The sequence below is a fragment of the Octopus bimaculoides genome, chromosome 2, assembly GCF_046866305.1.
Source record: "Octopus bimaculoides isolate indiv1 chromosome 2, ASM4686630v1, whole genome shotgun sequence".
In the NCBI taxonomy this organism is placed as follows: domain Eukaryota; kingdom Metazoa; phylum Mollusca; class Cephalopoda; order Octopoda; family Octopodidae; genus Octopus; species Octopus bimaculoides.
In genome coordinates, this window is record NC_142929.1 from 1,197,501 (window position 1) to 1,216,375 (window position 18,875).

Consider the following 18,875-nt stretch of genomic DNA (forward strand, 5'->3'; position numbering starts at 1 on the left):
TCTTATAATTTGGCTTGTAACGCAATAAACAATCTGCTTCAGTACATTATTTACTATGCATTACCGATAAATTTTTCTAATTTCTCATTTGATTTATTTCATATACTCAGTGCAGAGTAAACCTTAGTGTCTCCTTCTATTGTACTGAACATCAGTCCATGTTACCCGTTATATTAGAAACTTGTACACACGAATGGATGGCTAAGAACACTCTACTACATTTACACTATTGGCAGAGACACGCAGCATGAAATTGATTGTTTAAAGAAACGAGTGAGAAGAATATTAGTTTCATTCCAATACATTACGGTTTCGAGGCATTGCAAGCAGGGTTACTCGGATGTCGGTCTTCCGGATGGAAAATCCATAGTTCATATATTGTTATTGGCATTAAGCTGGGTCCTGCACTCATAGTTAAAACAACACCTGCTCCACCTTATTGACACTCTGAAGATGATATTATACAAAGAAAACCCTAGGAATGAGTCGTTGCATCCGTGAAAAATTAAATATGTATTAATATCATCGATAGATTATTGGCAAACTGCTGGTATGTATTATGTTGGTGATCGACTGAAGAAAAATAAAGTTGGTACTTGCAGGATATCAAATCAGTGACGGCAATCTCCCCTCCGCATGCAACAATCTTGTGCAAGCAATCATCTTCTTCTTCTTCTTTCGCCCTCCTAACCCCGTACTACTACTACTACTACTACTACTACTACTACTACTACTACTACTACTACTACTACTACTACTACTACTACCCAACAACACTGCAAGGAAATTAAAAATAAAAACGGAAATAAAAACAGCAGCAATGAGAACAAGAAAAAAAAACAAGTTAAATTGCCCTTTCAATCCATCTGCATATTACACCTACGCCACCACCATCACCAATAACTTCAACACAATAAATAAACAACCGCGAGTCTACGGAATACAAATCTAGCGTTGGTTGGCTCGTCGACGCCGTGCACCCGATAAAGGAAATCCAATCATCAATTCTAGAGTTAAAAGCGACAAAAAAAAAAAAAAAATTCAATAGGTCAGGACGAAACATAGTTTTACACTTAGTAGAATTTGTCTGGTAAGGAACCAGCCTCAAAACTGATGTCTACAAAACCAGAGGAATAAGATAAAAAGGAATCATTATACGACCATAAACACAATCAGTGAAAACCTAATGGGTCATATCCACCAAAATACAAGAATTGCACACAATAAGTACACCACATTGACGAATTGCATTCTAATTAGAAGACGGCGAGCTGGCCGAATCGTTAGCACGCCGGGAGAAATGCTTAGCGGTAGTTCGTCTGTCTTTACGTTGTGAGTTCAAATTCCGCCGAGGTCGACTTTGCCTTTCATCCATTTGGGGTCGATAAATTAAGTACCAGTTACGTACTGCGGTCGATCTAATCGACTGGCCTCCTCCCCCAAAGATTTCGGGCTTTGTGCTTACAGTAGAAAAGAATTGCATTCCACAATACAAAAGGCAAAAAAAAAAAGTCATTCAAATATCGTAACGCATAAATAGTAAAAAGTGAATACCCCAAAGGAGGAGAAGACTTCTGGAGGGCTTTAGTAGAGGAATGTATAAAAACTATGTTCGTGGAAACACCCACGCGGAACATCTGCCCTACCACAGAAATAAGCTAGTTCATTCCAACATTAAAGTCAAAATTTACGATACAGATGTAGGTGTGTGGTAAGTAGTTTGCTTTCCGACCACTTAGTTCCGGGTTCAGTCCCACTCTGTGGCACCTTGGGCAAGTGTCTCTACTATGGCTTTGGGCCAACCAAAGCCTTGGGAGTGGATTTGGTAGACGGAAACTGAAAGAATCCCGTTGTGTGTGTGTGTGAGAGAGAGAGATAGATAGATAGAGAAAGAAAGAGAGAGAGTATTTATGTCTGTATTCCTACCTTACCACTGCTTGACAGCAAGTTTTGGTGTGTTTATGTCCGAGTAACATAGCGGTTCGGCGAAAGAGCCCGATGCAAAATTCTTCAAGGTGGTGCCCCATCATTGGCTATTTTCAGTATATTTTGGATTACAGATAAAATGTGACCTCATTTTTTCTTATAGTACAGAATTTGTTTCCACTATCGTTGGCTTCCAAACCGATTTGCTTCCTCATCAACTCACGTGGGATATAAACTAGGGACCTTTCGTATTGTCTTTACTTTGATTTATTTTGGCGCTCTATTTTGTTTTCCTTTTTTTATGACTTTTTCTGTTAGATTTTCAAACTTTGTGCATTGCCTTCTAGCTCCTACTTCATTGATTTCTTGCTTACATATAAAAAAAATAAGAATTATTAAGATTTACTAAGTTTACTTCGTAATAATTCTTTTTACTAGAAGACCTGAAATGGTGGTGGTGGTGGTGGTGGGGGGGCGATAATCGATTCCACCGACCTCAGTACTTGACTGGTATTTATTTGATCGACACCGAAAGGATGGAAAGTAAAGTTGACCCCGGCAGAATTTGAAATCAGAAGTAAGACCGGAAGAAATACCGATAACCCTTTAGTCCGGCATGCTAACGACTCTACCAGCTCACCACGTTGCGTCACTTTGTAATAAAACTCAACTTTTATCAAAACTCCTTCGCCCTAACTGTAGGGCACATATAATTAATCTGAATCGTACAAGGTGGACTTTTCTAGTTTTCCTATGAAATGCATTTTAATTAGGCTGCAATTAAATGTGATGCTGGGGTAGTTTCGGATGGCATAGCTACTTCATTTATTAAGTATGGAATCATGGTATTGAGTTCAGTTTTCTCCAAAGCCTGGAGCGTGTTTTTCTTAAAATAATAATTGGAGAACTTAGTGAGATGAAACATATTAAGAAGCTATACAGACCATACCGGAGCTCACAACGTTACAAGCAACAGAAATCCACCACAAGACATTTTAAAATCAGGGCCAGAATTCAAGCAGTAAACTCTCTGCACACAACACTTACCCTGGTATAAAAACCACCTAATAATACAACTCATGCAGCACATATACTCTACATAATTTAGACCCGGCACTGAAATAATCTTGCAATCACTCAGTATTTACAAAACACAAACACCACCTAACAAATTACACAAAAAATACCGCAAATTACATTGAAGATAATTCAATTACCAGATGATACTAAACATAATATCTAAAACCGAAAAACAGATCTCACAGTGATGCAAAACTGATGCCGGATATGATTTTACATTTCCAGAAGTCAATGCTAGGCACAACACAGTGACACGGAGATGTGCTTGGTGGTGCTGCAAAAGCTTTCGCAAATCTAGATAAGGCGTGATGGTGACGAGGATGTCAACGACAATAGTTCTTCTAATTTTCGCATCAACCTTATTAATTATTATATATATATATATATATATATATATATATATATATATATATATATATATATATATATATAGGGAGGGAGAGAGAGAGAAATGAGTAGAGAAATGAGTAGAGAAAGAGGGAGAGACAGAGAATAAGAGACGTGTGTGTGTGTTTGGTACACGTCTAGCTAGCTAACTAGCGCTCTCTCTCTCTCTCTCTCTCTCTCTCTCTCTCTCTCTCTCTCTGAGCTGGCCAAAGCCTTATGAATGGTCTTGGTAGACCAAAACCGACAAAAGCCAGACGTATATATGTGCGTGTATGTATGTATGAATGTGTGTACGTATGCCTGTGTGTGTATATGTTTGTATGTATGTATAAGTATATACCCCCCACCTTTCATCACCGTTGCTTCTTTTGCCTTTTCTCTTGAAGTTGTTCTTATTTTCATTGTTTGGGATTTCTTTCGTTTTTCTTCCATCTCCCTCGGGAATTCGTTGAAAAGCTTTTTTCATTTACTTTTTTCGTTTCTTTTAAATTTATTTACGCCATACCCTCGTATTTTTTTCATTGTCTGGCTTGAAATTTTCAGTTAACACCTTAGCCAAAGTAAATAGATGGCTCATCTATGTAGTTTGATCCTAACATGGGCCCCCTCAACTGCGGAGGCCCCTTGCGACCGCAGGGGTTGTTGGGGCTTAGCGACGGCCCTGCGACAACTTATTGAGAAGAGCATTGTCGCTGTAAGAACGATTACCACCCGTCTATTTTTCTCGCATAATTTCATTTTATGTTGAAAATGGGCAACCTAGCGTGTTTAGTTTAATGGCCTATTAATGTGTACAGTGAGTTCCTTTGCCCTTGGTGTCGGGAAGACACACTGGAAAAGGTGGATACACAATTCAAAGAAGAAAAACTAATAAGAACAGCAATATCAACAATTGTTTAAAATTCTGACAAAAGGCGCAGCAAATTTTAGAGAGAAGGATAGTCGACTACATCAGCTCTAGTACTTAACTAATGTTGTATTTTCTCGACCCTGCATGGAGGAAAAGCAATGGCGACTTCGGTGGGTTTTAAGCTTAAAATGTAGAGTCAGAAGAAATGCTATTTAATCTTTTGTTTAGCGCGTTGACGATTCTGTCATTAATAATAATGACAATAGCACTTTGTAATAGGGTACAAGGCCTGAAATTTTGGGACAGGTGGGTAATCGATTACTTCGATCCCAGTGAAGTGCTCACTAGTGCCTATTTTTTTGACCCCGATAGGATAAATGGTAAAGTCAACCTCAGTAACATTTGAACTCAGAATATAAAAACGAAGTGATGCTAAGCCGTTTGTCTGACACACCAGCAATTCTGCCAATAATAATGATGATGATGATGATGATGATGATGATGATGATGATGATGATGATTTTCAGCTAATTCACATCAGAAAATTATTTTGATAGAGAATGTTTCATTTATATATGCATATATATATATATATTATTTTTGCTTGTTTCCTCTGAATTCTACGATTAGATCTGTTGATTTGTGAGGAAATATAACTTTGGTGGAAGTATTTTCAGAATGTAGGGAAAGGAATCTTTCTTATATCATATGTCATATATTTTGACGTATTTCATAGCTTGTGTAGTGTTTTTCGCTGACATCGTAGGAAGCTAGAGCAGTAATTTCTGTTGAATATCCGGTTTTAATTCAAATCCCGCCAAGATAACATAAATGGGTATAATTCTTGTGCACCTCAATAATTAATTTTACGTTATGTGTTAGACTATATTTGCGCTGCATAAAATTTCATCTGGTACTTAACAGGTAGCATCCTCAATTGTGTTATATCGGAATCACTGTTGTTGATGAGGAAGGACATGGATAAAGAGAGTAACAGATTTTGGTAGATTTAAATGAAAAAGTCTGACTAATGATCAAGACTCGTTCTCCCTGCTAGTCTCCTCGACTTCATACATGAACAATATCAACCCCATTGTCTCAGACACCTTCGAACTCGAATGCCTTGGGTAGAATGCCCCAAGTTCGTACATGAGGAATATAAGAAATGGAGGCACGACTAGGCTGTAAAAGTTTTACACCGAAAACTGTGCCAGAAATAGGGGACAATCATCGAATCGAAAGAGTACTGGAATCAGAGAAATGTAAGCTTTTGTGGGACTTTCCTATTCAAACGGACAAGAAGTTAGAAAATAATAGACCAGACATAACGGTTATAGGAAAAGCGAAGTTGCTTACTTATCGAACCATCATGCTCGTTTGATTCCAGGATCGTAAAGGAAGCAAAAATTACCATCTCTTAAAGTTTAAGATAAGACGAATTTGGAACATGCAAACAGTAAAAGTTGTGCCTATAATAATTGGTGCGCTGAGAACAGTAAGCCAAGATATAGACAAATGGTTGAAGGAGATTGAAGTAGAATGCCTGGTAGAGCTCTTACAAAAAGTTTGTCTCTTAGGGACATCAAGGATTATCAGGCGGGTTCTAAACACTTGAAAGACTGCTGAAAACTTGTAAATACAAAAGGTTACAGGTAGTAACCCGCTATCCACGTAATTCCTACCAGGAACCTGAGCCAAACCAAAAATAATAATGATAATGATTATAATAATAATAAATGTGCATTTTCTCTTATTTGTTACTTCAACAATTTTACAATGGTTAGTTTTCTTTTACGTAAAGATAGTATTATAGTTATTGCAAATGTTTTTGTTTCTTTGTGGATCATTGGTTTGTAGCACCCAGATGAAGCAGTTGAATTTTCGGTCTCAGATACCTTTAATAAATGTGACAATTGTTGTTGTCGATTTTGTTTTTGGCGGGTGAAAAGATGCGTCTTCAATGAATTATTGAACATTGCTTGTTATGTTATTTCTGTTCATTTGTTACTTCATTCTCCATTTACTGCTTTTGAAAATCCATCAGAGAAAATCCATCAGAGATTCTGTAAATATTCTGATCAATAAACCTGAAAAATTCATTTTCCATTAGGTGCAGGATATGACAAGTCTTTGCTCTCAGTGTTGATGGATTTCATCAAAAGAAACACAGAAACGAACTGTCGTCAAAATAATGCGATAAATTAAGTTGAAATATTAAAACAGATTTTGACAAAACTTCTAATTTCATATTATAATTGAATTAATTTAGAATATACATTTCTATAGTCTAGATAAATATAAGTTTTTAAATTTTCTAGAGAATACAAACGTATATTCTAGTACAGATTAGAATATACGTCTGTTTACAAAAAATACCAAAGAATTTAGTACTAATTGTTTAGAGTCTAATTTCAAATACTGTTCGTATTTTACGTGTTTTGCCAGTGCGGTTCGAGGAATCGTAATGTGTGATGTATTAATGTAATTCTAAAGTTTAGAACTACAAATTGGAGAGGAAAAGGAAAAAAATTATTTTGAATCTAAACGATTCAAATTTTCTTCCATAATTTGTTGTCAGGGTTCCAATATGATGAATACTAATATACGATGGTAAATATAATCTACACTTTAAAACTGCGAGTTTTAAGCTCTTAAATCTAAAACATAAGGAAAACAGTGTTTTAATGGTTGCCGCCTTCCCTTATTTACTTATCTTCGAATCTTGGACTTTGTTCATCATAAAAACATCAATGTGGCAATAGGTTATCAGGTCTTATTTACTTTGTTTAAATTCAATTAAAAGGGAAATGAAGTGGAATAAAGGAATCAAGAGGAAATCGAAGTAAATCGTGTCTAGTTAACCAACAACGCTTATTATTTTATTGACAGAATATGACCCTATGAATCTCGTTGACGTCATTGCAGAACCATAAACAAAACAATATTGCTCATTGAAATAAAGTGATCAGAGATAAATTCGTTGAGAAATATTTATATAATATAAAACGCCAACTTCGGAAAGAGAAAACATAGACTTCATAATAAAGAAGAACAGACTTAAAAAGTTTTCACGGTCGACATCTTCATCCATTTGGTCAGACAAATTGAATTTTATTCTAATATCCCATTGAATGAATAAAGAAATAGTAAAACATTGAAATATAATATGTAAAAGATGCGCCAGTGCAGATATTGATTACTTATAATATATTGATTAATTCTTAGCATACATTCTGCATATATTCTTCATGCATTTAGACATAAATCCACCCGCTAAACTTGGCAGCATATTTAACAAATGCAATGTTGCTTGGAATCATGCTGTTATACATATACAAATGAAGTTGTATTGATCATTACTTTTCGCATCTACTCCTATATGCATTCGCACAGACATACACATGCATACATGCACACACAAACGCACACACACAGATACCTAATCCATATATATATATATATATATATATATATATATATATATATATATATAAAAATATGTGTGTATATATGTGAGTATGTCTGTGTATGTATGTGAGAATGAATGTGTCTAGATTCTAATGAATCTTGTAACTAATATATATATATATATATATATATATATATATATATATATATATAAATATGTGTGTATATATGTGAGTATGTCTGTGTATGTATGTGAGAATGAATGTGTCTAGATTCTAATGAATCTTGTAACTAATATATATATATATATATATATATATATGAATGCGTCTAGATTTTAATGAATCTTGTAACATACACACACACACACACCTGTGTAGCAGCACAGCATGAAAATTAAAACTGCTCAACGTGTTAAAAGAAAAAGCTTTCGTATTCTGGAATAAAAACTCAAAAACTCGAGATCTCGATGGGAACAACATCGAATTGATGGATTCTCGTCAGTTTTCTTTTAACCGAGCGTCGAGTTACGCAGAAGAAGCAACCGATATACCTATGTATCGAGTAAAAGAGTATTAATCGAGGATGAGTGAGCTAAAGGCGTTATTTACATTAGGTTTCTGCCGTAATATAACATTCTTAAAATATCACACCTACGCCAATTAAGATGTATTCTTCCTATGACTATCAGGTTCCTTTATTCATAATAATGGTAATGTGTTAAATGAGGTTTTAAACGCATTTGCTACCGAGAACATATTCGTTTCATTTCACATGAAATATATGTATATATACGTACATGTGAATGAAAGAGAGAGAGAGAGAGAGAGAGAGAGAGAGAGAGAGAGAGAGAGAGAGAGAGAGAGAGAGAGAGAGAGAGAGAGAGAGGGGAGAGAGAGAGGGAGAGAGAGAGAGAGAGATAGAGAGATAGAGAGAGAGAGAGAGAGAGAGAGAGAGAGAGAGAGAGAGAAAGCGCGTGCAATATAGGGAGAGAAGTAGGCGGGCTATAGTGACCTTCGGGCTATAGTTTTCTTACCTGCTATCATGTAATTAAGTATTTTGGGTTAAAAACTTTCGGAACGTTTCTCGTAAATTTATCCTCGTCGTGGATGAGTAAGTCTTTCTGAAGAAAGAACCAAAGTTTATTTAATCATCTTCCCCTCTATTCTTACAATATAACCGACGTCATATGCGATTATATAATCAGAAGGCTGCAATATACAAAATGTCTATAGCTATGATTTCGTTGTAAATATTGCGATAAATTCGTCTCCAGCTGAGGTTGTTATGAGATTTTATTTTTTAATTGAAAATATTTCACATGTAACGCCTCCATGAAGATAAAATTATTCTTACTTCTAAAATGTATGTTTGCTGGAAAGGAAAGCAAAATATTATCCGCACTTTCGCCAGTTGTGTTGTATTCAGCACTCGCTTGCTAAAGGGTAGTTCTGTCGTGGTTACGTAACCGCGGTCTGACCTTGATCAGCCCAGTTTTCTGTCTTGTGTTACAGAAAAATCATGGTAATGGGCACCCAGAGAGAACAGAGTTCAATCATCCAATTTCCCTGATCTGAAGGTGTGTCAGGGGCTGAAATATGTAGACAGAGTTCTACAGCGTAGAAGAGTGTCTGGGTGGGTTGGGAAGTTTAAAAATGGCCGGACAAATGTGAAAAGGAAGCAGAACGCCCATCAACCTTCAGCAAAGACTTGAAGATTCAACAAGTTCGAGAACTGGTGCTGGTGCTGGTGAACCGACGAGTGACCTTCGATGAATTGGAATGTTCTCTGCAAATCAATAATTCCAGACAAGCTTCTCTTCCGTAACATCTGTACGAGATATGTGCCAAGAGAGCTTGTCAAAGCGCATAAGAGCAATTGTTTGTAGATCTGTCAACGCTTACCCGGCCCTTAGAACGATGAAGGTGGAGCAATTTTGGAGAGAAAATCACAGGAAATGAGATCTGGGTACATTACTTTGAACCAGAATTCAAAAGGTAGAGTATGGAGTGAAAATGCCGGAATGGAGAGGGAAAAAGAAATTCAAGACTCAAACTTCTTCAGAAGTGATGCTGACCGTTTTTTGAGATGCAAAGGGGTCTATACTAGAGCATCGCCTGGAAAAAGCGTCTACAGTCACCGGTGTAGAATACAGGGAAATACTGGCCGATGAACTGGAACCAACAATTGGCACCTAACACCGAGGACTGTTGTCAAAGGAAGCGTTATTGTTGTGGAACAATGCAAGCCCACGTACGGACACCGACACCGTTGAAACCGTTGAAAAATTGGGTTTCGATTTGCTGCAACACTCTACATATACTCCAAATCTCGCTCCTTTTTAAACTATCACCTCTTTGGAGCATTCAAACATCCTTTACGAGGTAATCAATTTGCTACGGACAAAGAAGCGCAGGAAGTGATGCATAAATGGCTGCGTGACCGAATGAATGAACGACGGAATGAATAAACTTGTGAAAGAAGTGCATCTTAAAGCAAGGAGACTATGTCGAAAATGATGCAATTGTTCAACGGTTTTTTTCAAATAAGTTACGTAGCAATCTTCTCTAACTACAGTTATCAGATTCGGTTAGAATGTTTTACGGTTAAGCTGGTTCCTATGTATTTCCCTGAAGAGAAGATTACATCCTTATCAACAACACCTATTCCTATGGAAGGTATAATTTTTAATCTTGGAAACATATGTTGGAAATAAAAGAATTCATTTATCATATGCGTATTACTCCATTTACTAAATTTATATATATATATATATATATATATATATGTGAGAAAGTTGGTATGTGAAAGCACGTGGTTGGATGTATAAAAGATAATAAGAGTGAAAAAGCTACAGAAGGCTTGTGTTACATGGTTAAAGTATATATTTAAATTATGTCAGAAAAATGTTAGAAACATGTTAGAAAAATGTTATAAAATCTTTTTCTTAACCATTGCTAACACATTTAAATAAGGAAATTCATCACCCCACTGAGAAAAAAAGTGGAAAAAATATAGAACAAAACCATGGTAAATTAATCAAATTCTACCACCTCCTAGATTTCGATTATCTCCTCTATACCGGAAGAAATCCCTAATTACCTCCCCCTATCTAGAACTCTTCTTTCTCAGACTGGAACGAACACGACACAATGAAGTAGAGAAATTTGAAAAGACAACACGAAACCGGTTATTTCTCAAAATACAATGTTTATATACCAAAAAGATTTTCTAACATTTTTCTAACATTTTTCTAACATTTTTCTGACATAATTTAAATATATACTTTAACCATGTAACACAAGCCTTCTGTAGTTTTTTCACTCTTATTATCTTATATATATATATATATATATATATATATATATATACTTTGAACCTACTTTGAACCAGAATTCTAATTTTCAATGAAAATAATTGATTTCAGAATTGTTTTTAAGTATATATTTATTACACAATGCATAGATTCATATCTATCTATCTAACTAGCAATCTATCTATTTGTCTATCTATCTATCTATCTATCTATCTATCTATCTATCGATCTATTAGTTTGTCTATCTTATCTATCTATCTATCTGTCCATCTATCTATCTGTCCATCTATCCATCTATCTATCTATCTATCTATCTATCTATCTATCTATCTATCTATCTATCTATCTATCTGTCCATCTATCTATCTATCTATCTATCTATCTATCTATCTATCTATCTATCTATCTATCTATCTGTCCGCCCATGTATCTGTCCATGTACCCCTCTCTCTCTCTCTCTATATATATATATATTTACATGCAATTTCATGTTCGTTGAAGCATTTCTTCTTTCTTTTTCAGGTTATTAAGACGTTAGTCATCGTGGTAACCATATTCGTTTTGTGCTGGCTTCCATTACACGTCTTTTTCTTAATTCTTGACTTCCAACCAGCACTGGCTAATATGTCTAACCAAACATTGACCAGCATATATTTGGGAGTTCACTGGCTTGCGATGTCAAACAGCTTTGCCAATCCGATTATATATGGATTCACAAATGAAAGTTTTCGGGTAAGATGTCTGTTTGCTTCTTGTATTTATATTTGATGTTTATATCCTTATTTTGCAGTCATAAGTACTTACACTGACAGGTATTTAACTTTAGAAAAGTTGCAGTAAAACCAATTCACTGACGTAATTAACGTAAAACGTACTAAATCGTACATTTTGACAGTGTTCAAGATATATTCAAACGCGCGCACACACACACACACACACACACACACACACACACACACACACACACACACACACACACACACATACACACACACACACACACACACACACACACACACACAGAGGCAAACTCATATATATCAAATAATGAATGACAAAGGGACAAAAATTACCTAATCACTTTCATCAGCTCACAGCTTTTGCTGTTATGAGAAGCCAAGGGCTCGTGCGATATCTTATAGCTTTCCCAGAACTTTAAAAATGGGGTGCATATATATTGTGGAAAGCATGCTTATTGCTTTCCGCAACAACTGTGTGTTCGTACAATATTTACCATGGATGGGTAGATGTCCTCACCTTGTTTGTTATTATCACAACGTTTCGGCTGATGTACTCTCCAGCCTTCATTCATCAGGTATCCTGGTAGAATTTCGAACCCAATCCTTTATTTAACTAATGGGATACTCTTTTCTCATTCCTAAGGTATTTTAGGTATCTTTTGCTGATGTTATTATTATTTATTCAAGTCATTGATTGGGATTGAACCCGGAATCTTGAGGTTAGTAACCCGCACTCTTAACCACTACACTACATGCCCGCGGGCAATTATAGAGTGAATTTTTGGGTTTATAGACTGATTATTTTTGTATCCTTAATACCGGTTCCCATATTCTACTCGTATCTGCACAAGATCTTCTTAGGAGGTTATTGTGTCCTAGCATATGTGCTGCTTCTTTTAGTTTTCGTATTTTCCAGTGGTGTTCTCTGTCTATTATTTTAACTTCATCCCACAGGGGGTGGTCTCCGTTTTTCCGTACATGATCACCTATACCCGATTTTTCAATATTCCCTCATGTCACAGCTTTACTATGTTATGAAGATTGGAAGAGCTTTTATACTCGTTTATAAATATTCTGAGAAATGTTATCTTCATTACTTGTGACCAATTTTTCGTATTTATTCTTATTAACATATAATTCCTAACACTACCAAGAACATTATCCTATTTCTTCGCGAGTGCAAGACGTCGCAATGATGTGATTACGTGTAAGACCACAACCAGAGAATACTATCAGTTCGGAGAAAGTTCTTAAAGAAAAGTCTGATACGATGACAACACTCATCACAAAACTGAATAGCCCATCCGGTAACCGATATGAAATTGTGGATATGATCAAACACAAACGAAACTGCTCTGCATTTTTCACATAAAATAACAAAATGCCGGTAATATCATTAACTTCACCCAAAACTTGGAAGCACACCCCTTTCGAAAAGAATTGAACAATGCACAAACATTATAAGAATGGAAGTGCAGACACAATGAGAAATGATATTAAAATCTTTGAAAAAGATCTGTAGACTAAGGCAAACAGGCATAATAGAATAGAAGAACAGCATTGAAAGTAATACGGCTGCGAATATCGAAATTAGCAAAACAGAATATTCAGGTAGAGAAAGCAGAATTTTCTTTGAATTTGTGTGCGCGCGCCCTCCACAACCGCTTGACAACTGGTGTTGGTGTGTTTATGTCCCTGTAATTTAGCGTCTTAGCAAAAGAGACCGATAGAATAAGTACCAGACTTTAAAAAGAAATAATTACTGGGGTTGATTAACTCGACTAAGAATTCTTCAAGTCAGTCTAATGAGTGAAACAAGTAAAAAAATAAAAGATACCTACATGTATGTGTATGTATGCACGTATGCGGTCTGTGTGCGTGTGTGAGCATGTGTTTGTGTGTGTAGATATGTGTATCACTGGTTTGTGTCAAGGTGCACTCAGCCATTGACATAGTTACACGCATCAGGCATAACAGAGTGTTTCTCATCTCACCACAATCTTCTTTAAAATGTAAGTTTGGTTTAGAACATGTTTTCACTCCTGACATAACCTCGTTGTCCTGTCACTGGCACCGAAAATGTCAGCCGAATATTAAACAATGGAGACTGTCATTGAATAAATGGATAGAAAGACTTAAGAAGTGTTTTATTTTTTTTTGCTTTGAAGAAAACTTTATAACCAGTGTAGGAATATACTAAGAAACTAAGAAACTAGTGTAGGAATATACTCGCTTTCGGTATTCCTCTTTCTTTCTTTCTTTCTTTACCCCTCCCCTATCTATCTATCATCTGTTCATGATTTACTGTTAAATTAAGGTAAGATCAACAAAAATTACTCCATCCAGAGTGAGATAAATATTATTTAATGTGCAGTGTAATCTCTGTCCACACACACATACACACGCACACAAACACACGCACAACCACACATACATGTGTGTTGTGTGTGTACATATTAATGACTTGTAGGTACGTGGTATTTCGTTATGCAATCATAATGCACTACGAAATATATTAAATGTTTTTACTGCGTTACATTATTTTGTTAAGGTTATTTCTACAGATCTTCTATAGAAATTATAGCCAGCTCTGATTTTTGCCATTAAGTTTCAGTGGTGGGTTTAATTTCTATAGAATATCTGTAGAAACAACCTTAACAAAACAATATGTACACGTATACCTGCATATATATATATATATATATATAAATATATATATATATATATATATATATATATAATAATAATAATTTTCGTGTGTGTGTTTGTGTGTGTCTGTGTCTGTGTCTGTGTGTGTCTGTGTATATATATATATATATATATATATATATATATATATATATATATATATATATTATTATAAAATCTGGTAATTAATCATATATTAATTAATATCGATTAATTATCAGGAGGCCAGCACATCTAAAGAATCAAAGAGATTCAGAAATATTATCTGCAATCTCAGGGGATTAAGGTACATTTAAAAAAAATAGCGTCGACCACTAACGTGGACAATTAATGCGCTAGAAATAGATCACATCTTGTGTCTATTTAAATGCCTTGCCCACTCACGTTTTGGTATGCTGCTATATTTCATGTTGAGAACAATTTAGGTCTTAATAGACACAAGATGTGATCTATTTCTAGCGCATTAATTGTCCACGTTAGTGGTCGACGTTATTTAAAATATATATATATATATATATATATATATATATATATATATATATATAATCTTCGGATTTTTAAAATTTTAATCTTGGGATTTTTTTTAATATGCTAGACCACTGGTTTTAATTGATTAATATCAATTTCTACCCTTATTAATAAATTATATATATATATATATATATATATATATATATATATATATACAGACACGTACACGCACACACACATACACATAGTTGAAATTTACAGAAAAGCAAAAGACGAAGACAGGTGTATGAACAACAAGCAGGTGTATTAGTTTGACGCTCGCAAAAGTGAGAAAGTCTTTTACGTTTCGAGCCTACGCTTCTGCACAAAGGAATAAGAGAAAATAAACAGAGAGAGAATTTAAAAAAACCGTCTGGATTTAGCGATATGGTTAATTCAAGGAAGTCAAATCATCATTAGAGATTATGTAATCCAAGGTATGCCACTGGTTTAATCCGTACCATATGATGACTTTTCTCATATATATATATATATATATATACACGCACACACACTAAACAAGGGACACAAGACGTGTCATTGTTAATATAAACAACCACGGTCTTCCAAGTTGCGTAGTGGGCATATTTTTGGTAAAAATCAGAAGAAACGTAATATTCTCCAGTAAGGGAAGTTCTGTGCATCAAAATTCCTTTTTTCTTTTTTTTTTCTGGTGAAAGCCAGGCTCAGAGATAAAATGGTGCTAATGATGTTATAAATTGATTGTCCTAGTTTCCTGGAAACCAGCAAGACCAACAGGTAATTCAGCAACGTTCAAGAATAGGATTAAAAGGGCTGAAAGCCAGTTACAAAGGATTATAGAAGACATGAGGACTTGGAAGGAATGTATTAATGCTCAATTTTTCACACAGAATGTAGCATTAACTTTCTCTCCACAGCGTCTAAAAAGAAACAAAAACATTTCATACTTAACGTAGTTGATGGTGATATTTCAGCGCAATAAAGGTTAAGATTATATATGGCGTTGAGTTTGCTTTTAGCAAAATTTTCTTATCTCACTTGGCTTTCTGAATGTTTGTCAGTGCAATACACTTAAATTTACGTATTTTCAAAACTATATCTAAAAACTCGCTGATATGTCAATATTGATTTCTTCCTAGAATTCTGTTTTAATTGTTGCACTGTCGGAGGTCTATTGCTAATGATTTGCTAATGATTCTACCACACTGTACGAAGGTAAATGATTTAATCAATATAAAGCTGATGGTAAGCGAAACTGATACCTCAGTATATTGAACTTAGAATGTTGCCAGACGGTTAAGCATATAAATCTATCCCCCAATCGTTTCTCATTACTTTTCGCCTTTCATAATACGTTTCATAGATGCAGACACAACAGTTAAAATTTCCACGATACACAAACATATATTATAAAATGTTCAGAGTTTCTCTCAAGACCAGACCACTAATAGCGACCCGGTAAACTGATATTTTTTATATGCATAAGGGATATTTATTACATACACGCGCACAAATATACACATACTCACTTACAAGCACAAATACGTAAATATACATACATACATGCATATGTAAATATATACACAAATAAATACATATATACATATATATACATATATATATGTATATGCATGGATGTGTTTATATATATAGAGAGAGAAAGAGAGACACACACACTCACACACACACACGCGCGCGCACACACACACAAAACACACACACACACATATAAATATATATATATATATATATATATATATATATATATATATATATATATATTATTTTGTTTAAAAGAGTTCCAACACTGTCTGTTTTTTATGTTTTATTTATATTCCTGCAAAACCAATGTGGGATATAGAATATGGAATATACAATATATAATATAAAATAAAAATGGATGGTACAATGAAATAAAGTATTGAATGTCTTATTGAATATATGGAATATGTCTTATTGAATAGATGAAATATTGAGTGTTCAATATAAAGGATTAAAAATATATATATATATATATATATATATATATATATATATAGATAGATAGATACATAGATAGATAGATAGTTAGATAAAACTTACTTGGAAATGGATACGTAGCGTTCGATCATTTATACACACACACACACACACACACACACACACACACACACACACACACACACACACACACACACACTCTTCATTTGTCACTATATATTGCATTATTTCGTTGAGGGAAAAAGATATGTGGTCAGAAAATGTAGAATATTATACTACTTCATGTTATTACATTCTGTCTTGAAATACTACTGGAATCGATTTTCCATAAATCCACAAATCTTGTACGATCATCAAAACCAAATCCATCAGAAATCACCATTGCAGCAATGCAAACACAACATAATATTATACAAAAGAATCATGCATGGAACTTCCTAAGTGCGAAAATAATTTTTGTTGCAAACATTGGCACAATGCCATAGATCTATAGTTGGGCATAGTATTTAGTAAAACAATCCAGACCTATATATATATATATATATATATATATATATATATATATATATATAAAGCTTCATCTCAGAGCTGCGGCCATGCTGGTGCACCACCGTTATGCTACACTGTTATTATTGAGACCCTCCTCTAATATGTGGCATTTGGTGAATTAGTGTGTTTGATGTTGCTACCCTCATTTGCACCTCCTGCCATGAGGTAGGTTCATCTGGGACTGTCGACAGGAAGAGGTTCAGTTTTGATTCGAAAACACCTACATCGACTTTGTGTAGGTCCCCCAGGCTCTTTGGGAGAATATTAAAAAGCTGTGGACCCCTGAAACCCAGGCTGTTGCAGTAACTGGTCCTGAAACGTGATGGCATCGCTGGGGTATTTAGCCCTGTGCAGTGTCAACCCGTTCTGGAATTGGTGTAGCTTTCAATGCCAAAATTTGGCACAATTCCTTCCAGGATCTTCCAGATGTATATTACTGCATACCTCTCCTGCCTTCGCTCCAGGGAGTAGAGTCTTAGCTGTTTCAGCCTTTCCCAGTAGCTGAGACGATCTTCTTTGTGAAGCTTCGCTGGATTGCTTCAAGGACCGTTGTTTATTTTACACTGTTGGGTAACCATAGTTGGGAGCAGTAATCCAGGCGGCTGAGGACGAATGTCCTCCAGAGGACCATCAGGGTTTCCTTATCCCTGGTTCTGAACGTTGTCAGGATACATCCAGCTAGTGGTCTGCACTTTGTCGCCATCCTGGTAATGTATATATAAATACATACATATACAAACACACACACATACACACACATATATATGTATGTATGTATATATTTCGATTCTCAAATGCTTTAAACATTGGGTATACTCGAGAAAGAGGAAGCAGCCATCGTATATAATATAGTATATATATATATATATATATATATATATATATATATATATATATATATATATATATATACACGCGATATAGTTCTGACTTTGCCATTCATCTTTTCTGAGTCGGTAAAATAAGGAGCACTTCGGTAATGGGAGTCGATGTAAAATTGCTAGCGTTGTGCCAAAATTTGAAACCAATTTCATGAGCCTGTCGACTTTTAGGAAAAGGTTTATATGTCTGTGGCGTATTGTTAAGAAGGCTTTCAATTTTATTGTTTTTATGTTCAATTTATCATTTAATCTAAGGTTGTTCATGTTGTTTTACGAAGGTTTTCGACGCTTTCATCAAGTCCCCTGGTTCTCAACCATTTTTGACCTATGGGCCATTTTGATTCTCGTTTTACTCCGATGGACCCTCACAACCATTAGATGTTTAAAAAATCCTATTATATCTTTATGATTAAATACTAATAGGAATTGTGTTTCAAAAAAATTAAAATATATTGTCTGTGGTAGCAGTATATGTAATTTATTGCGCATAGATTTTAACAGCAAAATCTTATATAGATCCACAACGGTCCTGTGCCCCCACCCACAAGGATCACATGGCCCCCGATTAAAAACCACTA

The 18,875-nt window shown here is 35.0% G+C and overlaps 1 protein-coding gene across 1 annotated transcript in view; it reads left to right on the forward strand.

Moving 5' to 3' along the window:
• Positions 1 to 18,875, forward strand: part of LOC106879778 (substance-K receptor) — a 323,360-nt gene that overhangs the window by 289,358 nt on the left and 15,127 nt on the right. The window contains exon 2 of the mRNA XM_052975251.2: positions 11,490 to 11,699. Within this exon, the coding sequence (XP_052831211.1) occupies positions 11,490 to 11,699 (210 nt within the window). The remainder of the gene's footprint in view (positions 1 to 11,489; positions 11,700 to 18,875) is intronic.